Source organism: Colobus angolensis, unplaced genomic scaffold (assembly GCF_000951035.1).
Source record: "Colobus angolensis palliatus isolate OR3802 unplaced genomic scaffold, Cang.pa_1.0 Scaffold10, whole genome shotgun sequence".
In the NCBI taxonomy this organism is placed as follows: Eukaryota; Metazoa; Chordata; class Mammalia; order Primates; family Cercopithecidae; genus Colobus; species Colobus angolensis.
The window spans coordinates 6131595-6155982 of record NW_012110919.1 but is presented as its reverse complement, the minus strand read 5'-3'; the positions used below and the strand labels follow the sequence as shown (position 1 = coordinate 6155982).

The following is a 24388-nucleotide window of genomic DNA, read 5'->3' as shown; positions in this document are numbered from 1 at the left end:
CTCAATCGATGCTCCCATCTCAGCCTCAGCCTACCAAGTAGCTGGGACTACGGGCACGCGCCACCACATCCAGCTAATTTTTCTTCTTCTTTTTTTTTTTTTTTTTGTAGAGACAGAGTTCTCACTGTGTTGGCGAGGCTGGTCTCGAACTCCTGGGCTCAAGCGATCCTCCCAACCCGGCCTCCCAAAGTGCTGGGATTACAGGAGTGAGCCACCGCGCCTACCAGAGCCAATTATTTTTAGATAAGGAAACTGAAATTCCCAAAGGAGGAATCCCCGTGTGAGGAAGCCTCGTCTACGTGAGCTTTCCAGCATATGCCGGCCTTCTAGATTTAACCTCTGAAAACTCTAAAGTTTAAGGTACCTTTGCTTCCAGGGGAAACCAATTCTGTCTACTTGGGAAGCCAGAACAAGACAGCGTAGGAAAGACCTAGCTCTGCGCAGGCGCAGAGTCACTGCGTCTGGCGTTCGCGTGGGAACCTTCTGGGCTTGGGCTTCCTGCGGCTGAGTGGCGGCTTCCATCCGGTGGGTTTTGCTTGGCGCACCCGGGAGGCGGGGCCTGCGGGGCAAGATGGAGTTAGTGCAGGTCCTGAGACGCGGGCTACAGCAGTTCACCGGCCACGGCGGTCTCCGAGGCTATCTACGGGTTTTTTTCAGGTAGGCGACCAGAGCCATACTCTTGGCCTCTGGGGCTAGACTTTCGCTGGCTGATTTATTGGAAGGGGGCCCAGGCTCGGGTCACTTTGGAGAATCCACAGCTCTTGTCAAGGACAAGCGCCCCAATGTCTGCCTTGCCACCCCCAGGCTGGTCTCTGTTCCGTATCTCCCCAAGACAAGACCGAAACTATCTGTAGAGTCAGAGCTGTGACACGGAGGCAAGGGCATCTGGGCTGCACTCTTTTCCCACGCCCTAAAGAGTAATGAGCATTACAGGACATTATCAGTGACCTTGGTAAAGTTTTTTTTTTATCCCTGCACTGCCGTACTCTCTCTGTAAGGCGTTGAAGGTAATAATAATCGTCATCCTGACATTCACTGATCCCAAGAGCAGCATAGTTTCGCGGAAACTTATATGGAGACCCAGAGTGAGCCTGGAGACTTTCGTATCATTGTAAGATGAGATACTTCGGCTTTTTGATTTCCTGAAGGTTTTACTAACTCCAGTGCCTCCTGGCTGAGGGATAGTAGATACAAGTAGTCCTGTAATCTGAAGGGACTACATTTATATTTTTAGTGTAATTTGGGCACATCAGTTGTCAATTCGTCTTTTCCCATCCCCAGCACTTCGTTTTGCTAGTTGATGCAGCAGCCCTTGTGTCTGAAAGTTGTTACTCTCACTTTATTTCCGTTTATGTTTTGAACTGAGAATCATTCTGAGATGTCTGTTTTCTTTTGGGTATTCACAGGACAAATGATGGGAAGGTTGGTACATTAGTGGGGGAAGACAAATATGGAAACAAATACTACGAAGACAACAAGCAATTTTTTGGTGAGTGCAGTATTTTTTAGTATGAATAATTGGATTGGGATTGGCATTTGATTTGAGTCTGTTTTCCATATTTTGCAAGGAGCTTTTACAAAACACTTGGAAAAGGATGAAAAACTCAATAGAAAATGAAAAAAGATAATTTACAGAAAAAAAAAGTAAATAGCCAATGAAGGTATGGAAAAATGCTTATTCTCACTTGCAACAACAGAAATGCAACTTTAAAAACAGTGTTATATATTTTTCACCTATCAAATTTTGAAGTGTTTTTCTTTTCTTTTCATTTTTTTTTTTTTTTTAGACGGAGTCTCACTCTGTCAGCCAGGCTGGAGTGCAGTAGCGCGATCTCGGCTCACTGCAACCTCCATCTCCTGGGTTCCAGCGATTCTCCTGCCTCAGCCTCCCTGAGTAGCTGGGACCACAGGCGCGCGCCACCATGGCAGGCTAATTTTTGTATTTTTTAGTAGAGATGAGGTTTCACCATATTGGCCAGGCTGGTCTTGAACTCCTGACCTCATGATCCACCCGCCTTGACCCCCACAAAGTGCTGGGATTACAGGCGTGAGCCACTGCGCCCAGCCTTGAGTATTCAATCTGATAAATCCCAATGTGGGCAAAGCCATAGAAATATATAGGTTAATGCAGGGATATCCAAAAGGAGGGATAATTTGGTAACATTTATAAAAATTTACATTGCACATATCCTTTGTCTCAGCACTTCCACTTTTAACTACTGATTCCACTGGGCGCGGTGGCTCACGCCTGTAATCCCAGCATTTTGGGAGACCGAGGCGGGCAGATCATGAGGTCAGGAGATCGAGACCATCCTGCCCAACATGGTAAAACCCAGTCACTAGTAAAAATACAAAAATTAGCTGGACGTGGTGGCGTGTGCCTGTAATCCCAGCTACCTGGGAGGCTGAAGCAGGAGAATTGCTTGAACCGGGGAATCGGAGGTTGCAGTGAGCCAAGATCCCACCACTCTACTCCAGTCTGGTGACAGAGCGAGACTCTATCTCAGGAAAAAAAAAAAAAAAAATTCTGCAAATATTCTTGCAAACCAAACACGCCTCACAGCATTGTTTTATTATATTTTTAAATTTTATTTATTTATTTATTTTTGGGGTCTTGCTCTGTCGCCCGGGCTAGCTCTAGTCACCCAGTGACTCGATCATGGCTCACAACAGCCTCAAGTTTCTGGGCTCAACCTGTCCTCCTATCTCAGCCACCCAGGTAGCTGGGATTACAGGCATGTGTCACCATGCCTGGCTAATTGTTTAAAAAAATTTTTTTTTTGGAGAGACCGAGTCTTGCTGTGTTTCTTAGGCTAGTCTTGAATTCCTGGGCTAAGGTAATCCTCCCACGTCAGCCTCCCAAAGTGCTGGAATTACAGGTGTGAGTCACTGTGCCTGGCCACAGCATTTTTGTTTGTTTTTGTTGTTGTTATTTTGAGACGGGGTCTCACTCTGTTGCCTAGGCTGGAGGCAGTGGTGTGATCTTGGCTCCCTGCAGCCATGACCTCCTGGGCTCCAGCTTTCCTCCTGCCTCAGCCTCCTACGTAGCTGGGACCACAGTCATGCACCACCACACGTGGTAAATTTTTTAATTTTTTTTAAGAGACGGGGTCTTACTTTGTTCCCCAGGCTGGTCTTGAACTCATGGGCTTAAGACATCCTCCTGTCTCAGCCTCCCAAAGTACTGGGATCACGAGCATGAGCCACCATGCTAGTAAATTTTAAAAGCAACATTAGTGTGCGTAAGTTGGATACTGGTGAATTAAACATTTTTTAGAATACTTTGTTGTTAAGAATGATATAAACCTATAAATTTAATATAGAGAGATGTCAGACATGTGTAATATAAAAAAATTCCAGTTGCAGAACAATGTTTGGTATCCTCAAAAGGAGAAAATACATGCTTTTTGTGTGCATGTTAAATTTTGGAAGGAAACTCAATAAACTCATAGAATCAGATGGTAGAGATTCAACATTCTGCCCCTCCACTTTATAATTTTGTAACCTGGTTAACTTAATTAACTTCCCTAACCCTCAGTTTTCTCATCTGTAAAGCAGAATAATAATAATAAGTGCCTCATAAAGCTGTATTAAAAGATGAAAAGTGAATGGGAGGAACTTATCGTGATATAGGGTTTCTCAGCCTCAGCAGTGTTAACACTATGGGGCAGATAATTCTTTCTTTTCATTTTTTGTTTTATTTCAATAGTTTCTGGGGTACAGGTGGTTTTTTTGTTGCATGGATAAGTTTTTTTTGTTTTGTTTTTTTTTTTGTTTGTTTTTTTGAGATGGAGTCTCACCCTGTCGTCCAGGCTGGAGTGCAGTGGCACGATCTCGGCTCACTGCAAGCTCCGCCTCCCGAATTCATGCAATTCTCATGCCTCAGCCTCCAAGTAGCTGGTACTACAGGCACCCGCCGCCTCGCCCAGCTAATTTTTTTTGTATTTTTAGTAGAGACGGAGTTTCACGGTGATAGCCAGGATGGTCTCCTCCTGACCTCGTGATCCGCCCGCCTCGGCCTTCCAGAGTGCTGGGATTACAGGTGTGAGCCACCATGCCTGGCCTACGTGGATAAGATTTTTAGTGATGAGTTCTGAGATTTTGGTGTACCTGTCACCTGAGCAGTGTTACACTGTATCCAGTATGTAGTCTTTTATCCCCTTGAGTCCCCAAAGTCCTTTATGTCATTCTTATACCTTGGCATCCTCATAGCTTAGTTCCCTCTTATAAGTGAGAACATACGATATTTAGTTTTCCATTCCTGAGTTACTTCACTTAGAGTAATGCCCTCTAGCTCCATCCAAGTTTCTGCAAAAGCCATATTGCTTTCTGTTTTATGGCTGAGTAGTACTCCATGGTGTATATATACCACATTTTCTTTATCCACTCATTCATTGGTGGGCATTTAGGTTGGTTCCTTATTTTTGCAATTGCAAATTGTGCTGCTATACACATGTGTATGCATGTGTCTTTTCCATGTAATGACTTATTTTTCTTTGGGTAGATACCCATAGTGGGATTGCTGGATCGAATGGTAGTTCTGCCTTCAGTACTTTAAGGAATCTCCTTACTGTTTTCCATAGTGGTTGTACTAGTTTACATTCCCAACAGCAGTGTAAAAGTGTTCCCTTTTCACCACATCCACACTACCATCTATTATTTTTTGAATTTTTAATTATGGACATTCTTACAAGAGTAAAGTGCTTTCTCATTGTAGTTTTAATTTGCATTTTCCTGATAATTAGTGATGTTGAGCATTTTTTTCATAGGTTTATTAGCTGTTTGTATGTCTTCTTTTGAGAATTGTCTATTCATGTCCTTTGCCCACTTTCTGATGGGATTGTTTTTTTCTTACTGATTTGTGTGAGTTCCTTGTAGATTCTGGACATTAGTCCTTTGTCTAATGCATAGTTTGCAAATATTTTCTCCCACTTTGTGGGTTGTCCATTTACTCTGCTGATTATTTCTTTTGCTGTACCGAAGCTTTTTAGTTTTATTAGGTACCATTTATTTTTGTTTTTGTTGTATTTGGGTTCTTAGTTATGACTTCCTTGCCTAAACCAACGTCTGAGAGAGTTCTTCTGAAGTGATGTTCTAGAATTTTTATGTTTTCAGGTCTTAGATTTAACTCTTTGACCCATCTTGAGTTGATTTTTATATAAGGCGAGAGATGAGGATCCACTTCCATTTTTCTACATGTGGCTTACTAGTTTTTTCAACACCATTTGTTGAATAGGGTGTCCTTCCCCCACTTTATGTTTTTGTTTGCTTTGTTGAAGATCAGATGGCTGTGAGTATTTGGCTTTATTTCTGAGTTCTCTGTTCTGTTTCATTGGCCTATTTTATACCAGTAGCATACTGTTTTGGTAACTGTAGCCTCATAGTATAATTTGAAGTCGGGTAATGTGATGTCTCTAGATTTGTTCTTTTTGCTTAGTATTGCTTTGGCTATGTGGGCTCATTTTTGGTTCCATATGAATTTTAAAATTGTTTTTTCTAGTTCTGTGAAGAACGATGATGGTATTTTGATGGGAATTACATTGAATCTGTAGATGGCTTTGGGCCATATGGTCATTTTCGCAATATTGATTATGCCCATCCATGAGCATGGGGTATGTTTCCATTTATTTGAGTCATCTGTGATTTCTTTTCAGCAGTGTTTTTTAGTTTTCCTTGTAGAGATCTTTCACCTCCATGGTTAAGTATATTCCTAAGTATTTTATTTTATTTTTTGCAGCTGTTGTAAAAGGGATGGAGTTCTTGATTTGATTCTCAGCATGGTTGTTGTTGGTGTATAGCTGTGCTACTGATTTGTGTATATTGATTTAGTATCCTGAAACTTTGCTGGATTTATTTATCAGGTCTAGGAGCTTTCTGCATGAGTCTTTAGGCTTTTCTAAGTATATGATCATATCATCAACAAACAGCGACAGTTTGACTTCCTCTTTTTAAATTTGGAGGCACTTTATTCTTTCCCGTATGCAGTTGCTCTGGCTATGACTTCCAGTACTACATTGAATAGAAGTGCTGAACGTGGGCATCCTTGTCTTGTTCCACTTCTCAGGGCGAATGCTTTCAGCCTTTCCCCGTTCAGTATGACGTTTGCTGTGGGTTTGTCATATGTGGCTTTTATTACTTTGAGGTATGTCCCTTCTGTGCCAATTTTGTTGAGGGCTTTTATCATAGAGGAATGCTGGATTTTATCGAATACTTTTTCTGCATCTGGTGAGATGATCATATGATTTTTATGTTTAATTCTATATATGTGGTATATCACATTTATTGACTTGGGTATGGTAAACCATCCCTGCATCCCTAGTATTAAATTCACTTGATCGTGATATATGATTATCTTTTTGGTGTGCTGTTGGATTCGATTAGCTAATATTTTGTTGAGTATTTGTGCATCTGCGTTCATCAGGGATATTGATTTGTAGTTTTCTTTTTTTGGGACAGATAATTCTTTGTTGTGAGGGGCTGTCCTGTGCTTCATAGAATGACCAGCAGCAGCGGCCCTGACTGACAACCAAAAATGTCCCAGGCATTGCCAAATGTCCCCTTGGGGGCAAAATTTCCAACTCTTAAGAACCACTGGCCTAATGCTTGGCACATAATAAGTGCTCAGTCAATATTAGCACTGTGACTGCTATTATTTTTTTACAGTTTGAGTATCCCTTACCTGAAATGCTTGGGACCACAAGTATTTCAGATTTTAGATTTTTTTGGATTTTGGAATATTTGCATTATATGTCCCAGTTTAGCATCTCTAATCTGAAATCTGAAATGCTCTAATGAGCATTTCTTTTGAGTGTCATGCCAGCACACAAAAAAAGTTACCAATTTTGGAGCTTTTGGAATTAGAGATACCCAAACTGTACCTTCTTGAATTGTTGAATTTTCTCCCGTGTGCATTTTTTACTTTTATAATAATAAAAGTTACTCTCTTGATTGAGATGAAAAGTATCAAAGAGGAAAAAGCAATTAGTCTTCATCCAGGGGAACAATGTATAATGTGAAAAAATAATTGCCTGGCATTTATTGAGTGATTACCATATGCTAGGTGCTGTGCTAAACAAAAACATACATTATCTACTTTAATCTTCAACATCTCCTTGAGATAGGCACTTTTGTGCTCCCTACGCCCCCATTTTACAGATGAAGAAGGTAAGTCATTGAGCCGTTAGGAATATTTCCCAGGAATGTGTAAACCATGTGTAGTTGCTTTGGATGCATGTTGGTCTATAAGAAGTAAACATCTTATGTACTCTGTTATTTATGTGTGTGCGTGTGCATGTGTGTGTGCATGTGTGTGTGTGTGTGTGATGAGGTCTCACTATTTTACTTGGGCTGGTCTTGAACTCCTGAGCTCAAGCAATCCTCCCGCCTTAGCCTCCTGAGGAGCTGGAATTACAGGCACATACTGTCACACCTAGTTATGATGTTTTTAATACTCACATAAATCACAGAATTTTAGACCTAGAATAGATTTTAAGAGATTGTCTAAACACTGTTGTTTTATAGATGAAGAAACAGTCCCAAGGAACTGTCTTAATCAAAGAGACTTAATCAAGTAATTAATGGCAGAACCTGGGGTAATTATTCTTTCTACTTCTCACTTATTGTTACAAACTATAACATTACGTTCTTTCCTTTCTGCCTTCTTTTCTTTTCTTTTTTTTTTTGAGACGGAGTTTTGCTCTTATTGCCCAGGCTGGAGTGCCATGGCAGGATCTTGGCTCACTGCAACCTCCACCTCCCAGGTTCAGGTGATTCTCCTGCCTCAGCCTCCTGAGTAGCTGGGAATACAGGCATGCGCCATCATGCCCAGCTAATTTTTTATATTTTTAGTAGAGATGGGGTTTCTCCATGTTGGTCAGGCTGGTCTCAAACTCCTGACCTCATGATCTGCCGGCCTCAGCCTCCCAAAGTGCTGGGATTACAGGCATGAGCCACCGCAGCCGGCCTCCTTTCTTCTTTTCTCCCTTGCATTGGAAATATTCTTATTTTTGCTAATCAAAAAAAATTAGGGCCTGGCATGGTGGCTCATGCCTGTAATCCCAGTGCTTTGGGAGCCAAGGTGGGAGGATCAGTTGAGGCCAGAAGTTCAAGGCCAGCCTGGGCAACATAGTGTCTCACTATGTCCCCCATCTCGTGCGCGTGTGTGTGTGTGTACCTATATATGTATGTATGTGTATATATTTGGTGTATGAAAGCTCCCTCCCCTTTTAATTTTGCAACTCTTTTAATAGTTTAGTCTTTATGTATATTTAAGATTCTTTTCTTTTATTTTGAGACAGGGTCTCTCGGTTGCCCCACCTGGAATGCAGTGGTATGATCTTGGCTCACTGCAACCTCTGCCTCCCATGCTCAAGTGATCCTCTCACCTCAAGCTCGAGAGTAGCTGGGAGTACAGACGTGTGCCACCATGCCCAGCTAATTTTTGTATTTTTTGTAGGGACAGGGTTTCACTGTGTTGCCCAGGATGGTCTCGAACTCCTGAGCTCAAGTGATCCCTCTGCCTCAGCCTCCCAGAGTCCTGGGATTAAGAAGTGAGCCACCGTGCTCAGCCAGTTGTGTTTGTTTATTTAAAAAAAATGCACAGCATTTTTAAAAATAGCAACACAACATTCCAGTGTATGGAAGAACCATTATTTCTTCAATCCTGTTACTGTTGATAGACACATAGGTTGCTTTTGGCTTTTTGCTATTAGGAATGATGCTACTGTGAACCTGCTTATAACTACATTTATGTGTTTAAATAAATTTCTGGCCTGATCTCTACTAAAAATACAAAAATTAGCCAGGCATGGTGGCACATGCCTATGGTCCCAGCTCCTCGGGAGACTGAGGCAGGAGAATTGCATGAACCCAGGAAGGGTAGGTTACAGGCAGTGAGCCGAGGTTGCGCCACTGCACTCCAGCCTAGGTGACAGAGCGAAACTCTGTCTCCAGTAAATAAATAAATAAAGCAGAATTTCTGAGTCTGAGAATAGGCATTTAACATTTCAAGAAATACGGGGAGAGAGAGAGAGAGAGATTGTTAAGGCCCACCTCCATCATTGTAGCCTAACTGTATTGTCACGTCTTGACTTATGAAACTTTTCCCAAGGTCTCCTCCGTCTGCCTGCACATTTCCCTGCCTCATTGAATTACAGTTTATTTTTAGTTAGGTATTCTTAAGATTGATTTCTCTAAATGAAGCAGTAAATGTTGATTGAAATCTGTATCTTTAAAAAGAGATGGGGTCATGTTTAAGTACTGGTAGTCAATATTTGTTGATTGTATGTTTATCTAGGAAAACTCTGTAAATGAAATGCAGATTACCTTTTGCTTATTGGTTTAAAATCCATCATAAGAATGAACAAAGTCAGTGTTCCCCATTGGCAGGTAAGAGCAGTAAGGAAGGGGTAGAAGGAATTAATATTTATTATGCGCTTTTATGGCTGATGCTGAACTAGGTGAATGTATTGATATTTAATTTTCACAGCAACTCTAAGATGTAGGTATAGTCATCCACTTTTAATAGATAAAGAAACTGAGGGTCATGAAATTTGCCTAATAACCACTGATAATAAGTGACAAAGCCCAAGTCTTTGCTCAGTGTAAGGACCCAATAGTGTAAATAGTGGTTAGGCCCTTCAACCAGTGCTCAGAAATTTCCTAAATGAGGAATGCGGCCATATTATTTTGATGACGTGAGGTGTCCTGTGTACCTAACCGTCATTTCTAATGTTTGCTTATTGTGTATAATTCACAAATTTCCAAAAGGATCTGGGGTAGTTAAAAAAAATTACTTACGTGGAGACGTATAATTCAAGTATGATTGCTACAAATGTGTTTTTGCCCCAGTCTCAAGAGGAGCACCTTGTTTTCTGAATACCCTGAACATCTGGGAACACACTTTCCTGTCCTGTCTGCTACTCCCTCTGGGGAGCTGGCAGGGAAGCAAGGATTCTCCGCTCTGGGAAAGGCCTGAGCCCCCCCACAGCAGTGAATCATCTCAGTCTTTGGTGCAGGTTGCTGATTAAAGCTTGCCACACACGTCCTGGAGCTTGCCTTCATGAATTCACCCAGGGTGAATTCCTCTAATAGCTATTCCTCTAATAGCTCTCTTACATAAGATCACGCAAAGTCTTTTCTTAATAAAAAGGTTGTCTTCTTTGATATTATGCATCTATGCTTTAAAAAAAACAAAGTTTTTCTTTCTAAATGTTCGTCTTTCCACCCAGGCCGTCACCGATGGGTTGTATATACTACTGAAATGAATGGCAAAAACACATTCTGGGATGTGGATGGAAGCATGGTGCCTCCTGAATGGTAAGCTAAGACAGCATTTTATTATTTTATTTTATTTGTCTTTTTTTTTTTTTGAGACAGGGTCGTGACACGATCATGACTCACTTCAGCTTTGACCTTCCAGGCTCAAGTGATCCTCCCACATCAGCCTCCCTAGTAGCTGGGACTACAGGCCCATGCCATCTCACCAGGATAATTTTTGTTTCATTTTTAAATTTGTTTGTTTCTTTTTTGAGACAGAGTCTCATTCTGTCGCCCAGGCCGGAGTGCAGTGCCGCGATCTTGGCTCACTGCAACCTCTGCCTCCTGGATTCAAGCGATTCTCCTGTCTTAGCCTCCTGAGTAGCTGGGACTACAGGTGTGAGCCACCATGCCCAGCTAATTTTGTATTTTTAGTAGAGATAGGGTTTCACTGTGTTGGCCAGGCTGGTCTCGAACTCCTGACCACAGGTGATCCACCCACCTCGGCCTCCCAAAGTGCTGGGATTACAGGTATGAGCCACCGTGCCTAGCCTGTTTTTGTTGTTTGTTTGTTTGTTTGTTTTTTCTGAGGCAGAGTCTTGCTCTGTTGCCCAGGCTGGAGTGCAGTGGCATGATCCTGGCTCACTGCAACCTCTGACTCCCAGATTCAAGCCATTCTCCTGCCTCAGGCTCCTGAGTAGCTGGAACTACAGGCTCATGCCACCACACCTGGCTAATTTTTGTATTTTTAGTAGAGATGGGGTTTCACCATGTTGGCCAGGCTGGTCTCGAACTCCTGACCTCAGGTGATCCACCTGCCTTGGCTTCTCAAAGTGCTGTGATTGCAGGCATGAGCCACTGTACCTGGCCTAATTTTTGTATTTTTTATAGAGATGCGATTTCACCATGTTGCCCAGGCTGGTCTCAAACTCCTGGGTTCAAGTGATCCACCCACCTTGGCATCCCAAAGTGCTGGGATTATAGGCGTGAGCCACCATGCCCAGCTTTTATTTATTTATTTTTTTAGTTGAGATGGGATCTTGCTATGTTGCCCAGGCTGGAACTCCTGGGCTCAAGCAATCCTCTCACCTCAGCCTCCAAGTAGCTGAGATTATAAGCACGAGCCACCATGCCTGGTTCATTTTATTTAATTTAACTTGACAATATTTATTTCATTACAAAAATATTTATTGAATATCTCTCTATAAGGCAGTCAGTGGTATTCTTCTGAAAGTATCCTACCTACATTGAATGCGTAAGTTACCCTTAAACTTAGTGGCTTAAAACAACAATTATTTCTCTCTCCATAGTCTTTTTTTTCGGGTCAGGAGTTCAGACAAGATAAAACAAGGGTGGCTAGTCTCTGCTCCCAGATAGCTGGAGCCTCAGCTGGAAGACTCCAAGGCTGGACACTGGACTCATCTGAAAACTTGATCAGGCTGGGTGCAGTGACTCACGCCTGTAATCCCAGCACTTTGGAAGGCTGAGGCGGGCGGATCACGAGGTCAAGAGATCGAGACCATCCTGGCTAACACAGTGAAACCCCGTCTCTACTAAAAATTCAAAAATTAGCCAGGCGTGGTGGCGCATGCCTGTAGTCCCAGCTACTTGGGAAGCTGAGGCAGGAGAATCACTTGAACCCAGGAGGCAGAGGTTGCAGTGAGCTGAGATCATACCACTGCACTCCCACCTGGCAACAGAGCGAGACTCCTTCTCCACAAAAAAAAAGAAAAAAGAAAACTTATTCACTTAGTATCTGGCATTTATTGTTGGCTGTCAGCTGGGGTTATAGCTGGGCCTGTGGGTTGGAATACCTTCATGTTGTCTGGGCTGACACAGGCAAGTACTCTGAGAGAGTGAGCTAGGCAGGAGCCATATTGCCTTATCTAACTTAGTCTTGCAAATTGTCCAGTATCACTTTCATATTCCATTGATTGAGGCAATTAGAAAGCTCCGCCCAAGTTCTACTTGAGAAAACATGGACTGATCTCTTGATGGAGGCATGTCAACATCACGGTATATATTGGGATGTATAATGGTGTGGCTGTCTTAGAAAAACAATATGCCATAGTATCACCTGTCTTGGTGAAGTGAAAGGTGAAAAGAACTTTGGCTGTAATCTTGTCTGGCTGTTTGACTTTAAGCAAGTTCCTTAACCTCTCTAGGGCTTAGTTTCATCATCTGTAAAATGATAGCCCTACAATTCCTTAGGTCTCTAAAACCTGTATGACTTTATAATATACATATTTTGAAATGAAATTCTAAATGCTCACTTGAATTACCAAATTTTGCATGAAGTGTTTCTAAGCAAAGTACTGTATCTGTTTCATAGATTGCTGAAATAATGGCATAGAGTTGATATACAGTTAAACTCTGGAGATCCTTTCCAGTGGTCTAGAAAATTTCACTCAAAAACTAGAAATAAGTATATCTGGTGGGCTGTGACATTTTATTTTAATTGGATTTGAACATCAGAGCTACTTTTGGGCCGTCTTCAGTAGAAAGTGGGATAATCTCAGTGTATTTGCCTCTGTTCTGAAGAGTCACTTGGAAACCCAGATATGTGACATAAGTGAGTGAAGTGCAGCTATGAAACAATAGGAGGTAGTGGGAACTACAGTGAACTGAAAAGTACAGACTTGTCGAAGAGGGCAGCAGGCTTATTCAGCAATCTCCAGTTCCATCCGGTGAGAATTCTGCGAAGGGTTTCGGGAATTTTCAAAGGTGGACATCTGTATTTCTTTGTGAGACTTCTTGTTTTTTCTTGCTTTTTTTTTTTGTTGAGATAGAGTTTCACTCTGTCCCACCATCTTGGCTCACTGCAACCTCTGCCTCCCAGGTTCAAGCGATTCTCCTGCCTCAGCCTCTTGAGTAGCTGGGACTACAGGTACCTGCCACCATGCCTGGCTAATTTTTCTTTTACCACAGACAGGTTTCACCATGTTGGCCAGGGTGGTCTCAAACTCCTGGCCCCAAGTGATCCACCTACTTCAGCCTCTCAAAGTGTTGGGATTACAGGCATGAGCCACCACACCGGGCCAGTTCTTGTTTTTTCAATTAATTTTCAAAAATATTTGACATTTTAAATACAGCCTTATCTAGCAGAACCTTCCACGATGACAGAAGTGTTCTTTATCTGCCCTGTCCGATAGGGTAACTGCTTGCCACATGTGGCCTAGAACATTATTATTATTATTATTATTATTATTATTATTATTATTATTATTATTATTAAGACAGGGTCTCACTCTATTGCCCAGGCTGGAGTGCAGTGGCACAATCAGGGTTCACTGCAGTCTCGACTTCCTGGGCTCAGATGATCCTCCTGCCTTAGCCCCCTGAGTAGCTGGGACTACAGGCATGTGGCACCACGCCCAGCTAATTTTTTTGTATTTTTAGTGCAGATGAGGTTTCTCCATGTTGCCCAGGCTGGTCTCGAACTCCTGGACTCAAATGCTTCGCCCACCTCTACCTCCCAAGATACTGGGATTAGAGGCATGAGCCACCATGCCTGGCCTTTCTAGAGCACTTTAAAATACCGATAATCCAACTGAGGACATTTTTAAATTTTTATTTATGATAAATAGGCTACTCGACTGGACAGAACACTTTTTTTTTTTCCAAATACTGTGTGAGCTAAGCAAAACATATTTGTACTGTACATTTTTTGCTGAGCTACAACCAGTTTTCAACCCGTGTTCTACTACTTGGACTAATTGTGAGCACTGACTATGTCAGTTTTGTAGTTTGAAGAACATGATAATGGATAATGTCTTTAAAAGCTCACTGGGGCTCGGTGTGGTGGCTCATACCTGTCGTTCCAGCACTTCGGAAGGCTGAGGCATGAGGATCGCTTGAGGACAGAAGTTTGAGACCAGGCTATGCAACATAACAAGGCCTCATCTCTATAAATAAAAAAGTTTTAGAAAATTTGTCAAGCATGGTGGTGTGTGCCTATAATTCCAGCTACTTGGGAGGCTGAGGTGGGAGGATCCCTTGAGCCCAGGGGTTCGAGGTTACAAGGAGGTATCATTGCACCACTGTACTCCAGCCTGGGCGACAGAGTGAAACCCTGAATCTGAAAAAGGAAGTTCATTGGTTCTTAACATGAGAAAGCAGCACTGATTAGGAACTTTCTCATGCTGCATCATTAGGGGATTGCTGTTGCACTCTTTTTAGTGGGAAATAATAACCTGTTGTTCTGTTAAGGTCTGAGGAGCTGTGGGTTGTTTTGGGTTGTTTATTTTTATTTTTATATTTTATTTTTTCCACATTCTGTGTCTCTTTATTTGTTTTTTTCTTCAACTTATTCTAAGTTCCAGGGTACATGTGCTGGATGTACAGGTTTACATAGGTAAACGTGTGCCATGGTGGTTTGCTGCACAGATCATCCTGTCATCTAGGTATTAAGCCCAGCATGCACTGAGCTTCAGTTTTAGGTTTAGAACCATCAACCTTCTCCAAAGGGGCATTCTATATGTTAGGAGGATTGTTTGAGACCAAGGTGTCAACATGGAATTCAGGCTTTCGGAGCTGAGGTGTCCTGGTCTTTGTTTCATTGAGAGATTGTTTCTTGGGTGGAGTTGGTCCTGGGAGGCTGTGGAAGGCATGTGAGCTGTCTCATTCAGATTGACATCTATCTGCTTCAAAATGTTCGTCTAACGTTGGTGCTCAGGGGCCACAGTTGGGGAGATGAGGGGTAGGCTGTGATTTCAATTATGTGCGATTAAGTATGTTTAAAATTATAAAATAGTAAAAACCTGAAAAGATAAAAGTTCTATTCAGTAGAGCAAGTCCTTTTATTTGATCTGAGATCACAGGAAAATGAAGGTAAGAGCCGTAGAAGATCTCTCCAGCAGGTGCCTGAGGGCAAGGGAGGATTCAAAGCTGCATTTCTTTGTGGAGAGGAGCCTCCTAAGGGCTGAGTACCTTTGATGACCCTTGTTTGTATGGGAAGCTTCACGGCTTGTGATGAATCTTTGTAGGGAGAAATAGTGTTGAACAAGCTTAGCTGTTTGTTTCTCAAAGCCCTGTTTGTTGACTGTGACACACTGTGGAATTCTAAATCTGCTGATTCTTACCCTTGATTCGTGAATACATTTGATGTTGGGTTGATTTATCTCTAATTAAAGAGCCACATATTATTACATGTAGAGAATAATCGTACAGATGCAATTTATCATCCCTATTCAAATAACTATTTATTGAGTACCTACCAGGTGCCAAGAACCTGGGGATAAAGCAGTGAATAAAACAAGGTCCTCGTTTTCATAGGGGAAGGCAGAAAAACATACTTTACGTATTTGTGGTAATGATAAGTGCAAGGAAGATAATATGAAGCTGGGCCTCACAGGGGAATCAAGAGCAATGGAAGGGTCAGGTGGCTGTTTTATACAGGAGTTAGAGAAAGATTCTTTGAGGAAGTGACTTTTGAGGAAAGACCTAGAAGAGGGGGAGAAAGCATTCCAGACAGAGGGAACCACAGGTGCAAAGCCTGTATGTTTGAGATGTATTGCTTGGTCTGTTCAAAGAACAGCAGTATGGCCAGTTTGGCTGGAATGGAATGAGTGAGGGGAAGATGTTAAGAAACGAGGCAGGAGAAATAGCTAGGGCCCAAATCATGTAGATCTTGTAAGAGGAAAGGTTCTTGTATTGGTTTGAACCCGAGAGCGTGCGAATAGACAACATAAGGTGATGTGGAGCAACATGCTGTTTTAATGAGCACCTGGGTGCAGGTGGGCTGAGGCCTAAAATGGCGTTAGCACCAAATGAGGCAGGGGTTTTATAGCCTCCTGTAAATGGGAAGTGTCTCAGTCTGATGTAACTGCTATCTAGTACCTGGACGGCCTGCCTCTTGATCTTCAAGGGGGTATGTGTCTTTCAGCCAGCTCTCTTCTTGCTTCTGCTGTCTTGCTGACACAGGCTGGTGGCCCAAGTAGCCTTGAGCCTTGGGACTGGGCCTGAGAAGGGAGGAGTTACTCATCCCTTCAAGCTTTCAGGCCTTGGGGAGAATCTTTCAGTAAGCCATGGTACATACTTCGGCTTTTTGTCTGAATTCACTGGAAGGTAAGATAGGGTGTGATCTGATTGACAGTTTTTTTAACATTTGAAATAATCCCGAACTTTCAGAATCGTTACAGATATTTCATTTATTTATTTATTTTATTATTATTATTTTTTGAGACAGAGTCTCACTCTGTTGCCAGGCTGGAGTACAGTGGCGCGATCTCAGCTCACCGCAACCTCCGTCTCCCGAGTTCAAGTGATTCTCCTGCCTCAGCCTCCCGAGTAGCTGGGACTACAGGCAGACGCCACTACCCCCAGCTAATTTTTGTATTTTTAGTAAAGACGAGGTTTCACCATGTTGGCTAGGATGGGCTCAATCTGTTGACCTCATGATCTGCTTACCTTGGCCTCCCAAAGTGCTGGGATTACAGGCGTGAGCCACCACGCCCAGCTTACAAATATTTTGATAACTTAAAACTAAGTTGCCAGATTGATGTCCCATCACTCCTGAATACCTTAGCAGGTACTTCCTGCAAACAAGAACATTGTCCTACATATCCACAATATAACCATAAATATCAGGAAAGTAGCAATGATACACTATGTAAGGGAGGCAAAATTTTACCCTTATCCTCTTAGGGCTTTTTGGCTGGGCCTGAGAATTAAAGACATTTTAACAGGAGAAAGCATACAAATTTGTTTAATGTAAGAATTCCATGACTTGGAGCCCTCATAAGGGAATGAAGACCCAAAGATGCAGTTCATGTTGAACACTTAGATACTGAATTGGACAAAGAGTAGAACATTGTGAAAATGTGAGAAGACAAAGGGACTTGGGCTTGAATAGGTTAATTGTGTGGAGAAGTGACTAAGAAGATAAGAGTTAATTTAACAAAGTTTGTGCAGCTTTCCCTTGACCTCAATTTCCTGTCCTTGATGTAGAAAGATATTTTCCTTCTGGTATAGGGAGGACATCTTTTATGTGGGAATTTTTTCTCCTTTCAGAAAGAAAAAGGTCATATTATTCTTGTGCCTGCTGTTTTTCTTTTCCTTGTTTTGTTTTGTTTGGAGACAAGGTCCTGCTTTGTCGCCCAGGCTAGAGTGCAGTACAATCTTGGCTCCCTGCAGGCTTGACCTCCGGGGCTCAAGTGATCCTCCTACCTCAGCCTCCCAAGTAACTGGGATTACGAGTGTGTGCCACCACACCTAATTCTGTATTTTTAGTAGAAATGGGGTTTCACTATGTTGGCCAGGCTGTTCTTGAACTCCTGGCCTCAAGTGATCCGCCTCCCTCGGCCTCCCAAAGTACTGAGATTACAGCCATGAGAGCCACCACACTCGGCTGTGCCTGCTGTTTTTCAAGTGCCTTTAACTCAGCATGGTCAATATGCCAGAGCTGCATATTTTGGAGCAGTGTGTTCTGAATTTCAGCCACTCAGGTTTCATCAGTTGTCCCAACAACGCCCTTTATAGAGAGATCCAATCACACATTTCATATGGATCTCAAGTTCTTTAGTCTCCTTCACACTGGATTGGCTCCTCAGCTTTTCCGTGATCTTCAGGACCTTGACGCTTTTGAAAATTACTCGACAGTTACATTGTTGAAGGTCCCTCGGTGGGTTTGTTGGATGTTTCCTCATGACTAGGTTCAGGCTGTGCGTCTCTGACATTCCTGTCACTGAAGCCATGTTTTTCTGGTTGCACTCTATTAAGTAGCAGCTGATTTGTGTTTGTTCTATCATTAATGAAAACCTCTGTCACGTGATTAAGGGGTCTGCCAGTGTTCTCCATTCTGAAGTTACTAATTTTCCCTTGGTAATTAGTTAACATTTTGTGGGGAGACTCTTTTGAGATTATATAAGTATCCCTTTACTCATCAAAGTTTTAATTCATTATTTATATCTGTATCAACTCCTATTTTAATCAGTGGGTTATAATCCATTGTTATAATTGGTTCTTTCATTGTTCAAATTGAGCTCTATTTGACTAGTTGGAACCCGTTCAAGTTGCATTTGGAGTTCTTTGGAGGTTTTTAGAGGGGAGGGGTTCTCAGTTTTTAAAAATATTTTATTTGAGATAGGGTCTCACTCTGTCGCCCAGGCTCAGTGCAGTGGTGCTTTCACAGCTCACTGCAGCCTCAACCTACTGGGCTTAAGCCATCCTCCTGCCTCAGCCTCCCAAGTAGCTGTGACTACAGGCGTGCATCACCACACCCTGCTGTTTTTTTTTTTTTAAGAGATGAGGTCTCACTATGTTGCCCAGGCTAAAATTTTATTTTTAATTGACAAATAATAATTGTGTATATTTGTGGGGCACAATATGATGTTTTGATATGTGTTTACATTGTGGAATGATTAAATCAAGCCAATTAATAAATCCATTACCTCACATACTTATCTTTTTTTGTGGTAAAAACTTTTAAAATTATTTTAGCAATTTCCAAATATACAATGCATTATTATTTATTGCAGTCACCATTCTGTGCAGTAGAGCACTAAGGCTTATTCCTCCTAACTGAAATTTTGTACTCTTTTATCAACATCTCCTCTTTTTTATACTCTCCACTCCTCCTGCCCCTGGTAACCACCATTCTACTCTGGTTTTTTTTTGTTTGTTTTTTTCCTTCTTTTAAAGACAAGGTCTTGTTCTATCTCCCATGCTGGAGTTCAGTGGCACATTAATAGCCCACTACAGCTTCAATATGATGTGCTCAAGCGATCTTCCCACCTCAGCCTCCTGAGTAGCTGGGACTAGCTAAATTTATGTATGTATGTATGTATGTAAATTTATGTATGTATGTATTTATTTATTTAAAGACAGAGTTTTGCTCTTGTCACCCAGGCTGGGGGGTTAGTGGCGTGATCCCAGCTCACTGCAACCTCTGCCTCCCAGGTTTAAGCGATTCTCCTGCCTCAGCCTCCTGAGTAGCTCGGATTACAGGTGTACACTGCCACGCCCAGCTAACTTCCCAATTTTTAGTAGAGACAGGGTTTTGCCATGTTGGTCAGGCTGGTCTCGAATTCCTGACCTCAGGTGATCCACCCGCCTCAGCTTCCCAAAGTGCTGGGATTACAGGTGTGAGCCACCGCACCTGGCCTATTTTTATTTTTAGTAGAGGCAAGGTCTTGCTATGTTGCACAGTCTGGTCTCAAATTCCTGAGCCCGAGCAGTCCTCCTGCCTTGGCTTCCCAAAATGTTGGGATTACAGGTGTGAGCCACTGCACCCAGCGTGATGTTTTCTTTTGGAGATTTTTTTATCTGATCAATTTTAAATACACAGTATAAGGAAGATGGGATGAATAAGAAAAAAAACTCATATTCTATTTCCCTATGAACACTAAGCCATATTTTTCAAAATATGTTTCAAAATACTTAGCCAGATCACCAATCCCAGTCACTACCTTTGTTTAAATATTCACTAAAAGGCCGGACATGGTGGCTCAAGCCTGTAATCCCAGCACGTTGGGAGGCCAAGGCAGGCGGATCACCTGAGATCAGGAGTTTGAGACCAGCCTTGCCAACAGAGTGAACCCCCTTCTCTACTAAAAATACAAAAAATTAGCTGGGCATGGTGGTGGACACCTGTGATCCCAGCTACTTGGGAGGCTGAGGCAGGAGAATCACTCGAACCCAGGAGGCGGAGGTTGCAGTGAGCCCAGATCATGCCATTGAACCCCATCCCGGGCGACAGTGTGAGACTCCATCTCAAAAAAAAAAAAAAAAAAAAATTCACCAATAAATTAGTCAAGTGGTAGAAACACATTGAGAGACATGGTCTAGAGAAAACAGTTAAATGGCTACATATAACTTAGTAACAGTTTAGTCCCAATATTTAGCAAGCTTGTTTAAAAATTACTGTTCCCATTGGTTTATAGTGACATTAATATAAATATGTAATTTGAAAGTCAAAATTCCTTTCACTGTGAACATAAAACTTTTTGTAAGATAGTTGTGGGTTGGGGTACAGTAATGATGGGGGCTGCTGGCCATATTCAAAGCCTGAAAGACTGGCAGCTTGGAAAGGTATAAACCATATATATACACTCTCAGTATACTGCTATGTCCCACATTTTTGCTGTACATTCTTTTCTAATAATATGGTATAAATTACTCCCTTAAATTTGAAAAAACAGTGAAGATGAATACATTTTTGTCTTCATTTAAAAATAACTCTTTTAAATGGAAAAGCATTTCCTTGTGTTAGTTAAATTTGTTCAAAAGATGGATTTAAATACTTTCTTCACAACATGTACTTTTTTTTCACCTTTAGTGCCTCATTATAATCAGTCTGGCAATAAGACCTTCAGTGCTTTATCAGAAATGAGACTATAAGATTGTTAAACCTGTACTTGAATCCTTCTTAAGACACTGAATTATACCAAAGTCCAAAAAACTTATAACCACTTATCAAGACCCTCAGAACCTGTGAATTACTGCAGATAATCTCACATGTGCATATAATTAAAACAGAAACTTTGTGGACAGGGTGTATAAAATAAATACTAAAATATTTCTTCAACTCTTATTTAATGCTGCCTAGATGGTTAGATGAAAAGACTAATATTACTGACAGGAAGAGAAACTATTTTAAGGACTATTTTCTAAGTAGTTAGAACAATTTTGCAAAACAAAGATAAGCAAGGGCCTATGCCAATACATTGTTCCTGTAGTGTAATGTAATAGCTAATATGGAATATAATCAGTAAGCAGTTAATACGAATAAATAGGTATAATCCATCACTAAATCACAGTCTGGTGAAAAGCTTCTGAGCTAAAGTAGTTTGAGAAGAGGGTTAAGGGAAAGGAGAAGTGGCAGGCAGGGCAGGTTTCCAGTGTGAACATCATTTATGTGCCTTACCATTATCATCATCTTGTATGTAACAGTCCACTGTTGCAGAAAGGTAAACCCTTTCCAAGTATGCTAGCCTAGAATGTACTTTATGTAGCATAGTAAGATTATTTAAGTATTAATACTTCATTTGCATTTATATTTAGATATACAAGTAATCATATACATATTAAAACTAAACAGAATCTTAACACTTTAATCTTATTTTGGGAAAGTTAACAGGTACGATGGAAGTGTATACTACAGAAGTTTCTAGAATATCTATACTTAGAGGTAAAACCAAAGGAAAACATCACCACCTGTTTAGTATATGGCTTGTACAAAACCTCAAGCTCACTCATTTTTTTATAGGTGGATTTGTTTGATAAGGATTGTGATCCAGTGATTATTTAGAAGCAATTTTACAAACTGTAAATTCTTTTATTAACAGACATTGTAAACAGATAATACTAATCTTATTTATTTTTTATTTTTGTTTTTCTGAGACGGAGTCTCTCTCTGTTGCCCAGAGTGGAGTGCAGTGGTATGATCTCAGCTCACTGCAACCTCTGCCTCCCGGGTTCAAGTGATTCTCCTGTCTCAGCCTCCTAAGTAGCTGGGACTACAGGCCTGCACAACCATGCTTGGTTAATTTTTTATATTGTTCATAGAGACAGGGTTTTGTTTCTCAGGCTGGTCTCGAACTCCTGAGCTCAAAGGATTTACCCACCTTGGGCTCCCAAAGTGCTGGGATTACAGACATGAACCACCTCACCTGGCCCTAATCTTCTTGAAAACCCATGAGTACCAAACTGGGAAATATACAGCTTATGCATAACTTAAAAAGTAATTCCCATATTATTAATAAAAGACAAACACAGCATACCAAAACCTATACTAAACAAAGAAACTGTAATATGGACACATGATTGATGTGTCTAAAATGATATATACAGCACATAATTAATGTTAATTATGTGATCAGTACATTTTTCTATATAATTCCCTTCATGCTTCACTTTCCCTAGAAACTGAATTCTGAGCTTCCTCTTCTAAAATTGGTACACTCAGGTTATCCTTGGACATCAAATTATACTTTAGCACAAAGTTAGTAAACCGATGACACAAAAATGTCACGTTTTCATATTCATCAAAAAATTGCCAGTGATGAAAATAAGCATGTGAAAATATTATGTAAATCCTATGGCATGCTGATCCTAGTTTTGCTACTGATGATTCCTTTATACTAATCTTGCCAGGAAAATATTGCTACTCAGAAGACACAGCACCATCAAATGTGTGTCTATTGTAGTCTATAGCAGGACACTCTTGTTTTATGAGTTGCACAAAGACAAATCCATTGTTCTCTTGCTGTCATTTGAGTGTAAGTATCTGGATGGCATTCACTCTGAAGTTTGACCTCAAGTCCATTTAGCTCAAGGCAGAATTGCTTTAAATGTTCCTACTTCCATACAGTTTCATTTTGGCCTTCAGGTGGTTCAAGAATTTTGTCAATATTGGAGCAACCTGCTCTTACGTTCTGTTGAATGTGCTGCTGAACCACGAGTGTACTGTCCCATTTTCTCAAGGATTCATCAGGCCAGTTATAGAAATCTTGTGCCTTGGTGCCCAGTCTGTTCTGCCTCAGCACTGCTATCCCCTCTACCATGACCATAGTGCCGTTCTGGGCAGCAGGAGTTGGTACCTGGATGTCTCTACTTCTATGAGTTCAATTTTTTAAGATTCCACATATAAGTGGGATCATGCAGTATTTATCTTGCTGTGCCTGGCTAATTTTGCTTAGCATAATGTCTTCTAGATTCACATCCGAATGACAGAATTTCCCTCTTTTTTAAGGCTGAATGGTATATATTGTGTACATATACCACGATTTTTTTTTTATCCATTCATCCGATGGTAGACACCTAGATTGCTTCTTTATCTTAGTTTTGTGAATAATGCTTCAGTGAACATGGGAGTGCAGGTATCTCTTCAGCATAATTCAGGAATCTTACTTCTGGGTATAATTCCTTTGGATATATGCCCAGAAGTGGGATTGCTGAATCATATGGTAATTCTATTTTTAGTTTTCTGGGGAACCTCCATGCTGTTTTCCATAGTGCTATATTAATTTACATTCCCACCAACAATGTACAGGTTCCCTTTTTCCCTTTTCTTTTTTTTTTTTATTTTGACACAGAGTCTCACTCTGTCGCCCAGGCTGGAGTGCAGTGGCACGATCTTGACTCAGTGCAACCTCCACCTTCCAGCTTCAAGTGATTCTCCTGCCTCAGCCTCCTGAGTGGCTGGGATTACTGGTGTGAGCTACTATTCCTGGATAATTTTTGTATTTTTAGTAGAGATGGGGTTTTGCCATGTTGGCCAGGTTGGTCTCAAACTCCCAACTTCAGATGATCCACCCACCTCAGCCTCCCAAAGTGCTGGAATTACAGGCATGAGCCACTGCACCTGGCTGCAGGTTCCCTTTTCTTCATACCTTTGCCAACACTTGTTATCTTCTGTCTTTTTGATAAGTAATTTTAGCAGGTATGAGGTGATATCTCACTGTGGTGGTAATTTGCGTTTCCCTGATGATTAGTGACAATGAGCATTTTTTTCATATAGCTGTTGACCATTTGTATGTCTTCTGAGAAATGTCTAGGTACTTTGTTCCTGCCAAATGCTTTTTTTGAGACTTTTCTTTTTGAGGCTGAAGTGCAGTGGCACGATCTCGGCTCACTGCAAGCTCTGCCTCCTGGGTTCACGCCATTCTCCTGCCTCAGCCTCCCTAATAGCTGGGACTACAGGCGCCCGCCACCATGCCTACCTAATTTTTTTGTATTTTTAGTAGAGACAGGGTTTCACCATGTTAGCTAGGATGGTCTTGATCTCCTGACCTCGTGATCCGCCCTCCCAGGCCTCCCAAAGTGCTGGGATTACAGGCGTGAGCCACCGCGCCCGGCTAAAATTTTTTTTTTTATAAAAACACGGTTTCCCTTTGTTACCCAGGCAGGTCTGTAACTCCTGGCCTCAAGTGAGCCTCCCACCTTGGCCTGTCAAAATGCTGGGACTACAGGCATGAGCCACCATGCCCAGCCACTTTTCCTTTATTTTATTTATTTATTTATTTATTTTGAGACAGAGTCTCACTCTGTTGCCAGGCTGGAGTGCAGTGGTGCAATCTCCACTCACTGCAACCTCCGCTTCCCAGGTTCAAGCGATTCTCCTGCCTCAGCCACCTTAGTAGCTGGGATTACAGGTGCGCGCTACCACGCCCAGCTAATTTTTGTATTTTTA

General features: G+C 41.6%; 1 protein-coding gene and 1 pseudogene across 2 annotated transcripts in view; one reads left to right on the top strand and one right to left on the bottom strand.

Annotated features, from left to right (window-relative positions):
- Nucleotides 1–475: 475 nt before the first annotated feature.
- The window catches only part of NDUFA12 (NADH dehydrogenase (ubiquinone) 1 alpha subcomplex, 12), a 42921-nt gene continuing 19008 nt past the window's right edge, over nt 476–24388 (top strand). The window contains exons 1-3 of one of the 2 annotated variants that reach the window (XM_011933994.1): nt 476–657; nt 1407–1489; nt 10230–10317. In XM_011933994.1, the coding sequence (XP_011789384.1) occupies nt 572–657; nt 1407–1489; nt 10230–10317 (257 nt within the window). In that variant the 5' untranslated portion in view covers nt 476–571. The remainder of the gene's footprint in view (nt 658–1406; nt 1490–10229; nt 10318–24388) is intronic. The other variant, XM_011934003.1, reaches the window with a different exon arrangement.
- LOC105505992 lies at nt 22100–22766 on the bottom strand (annotated as a pseudogene).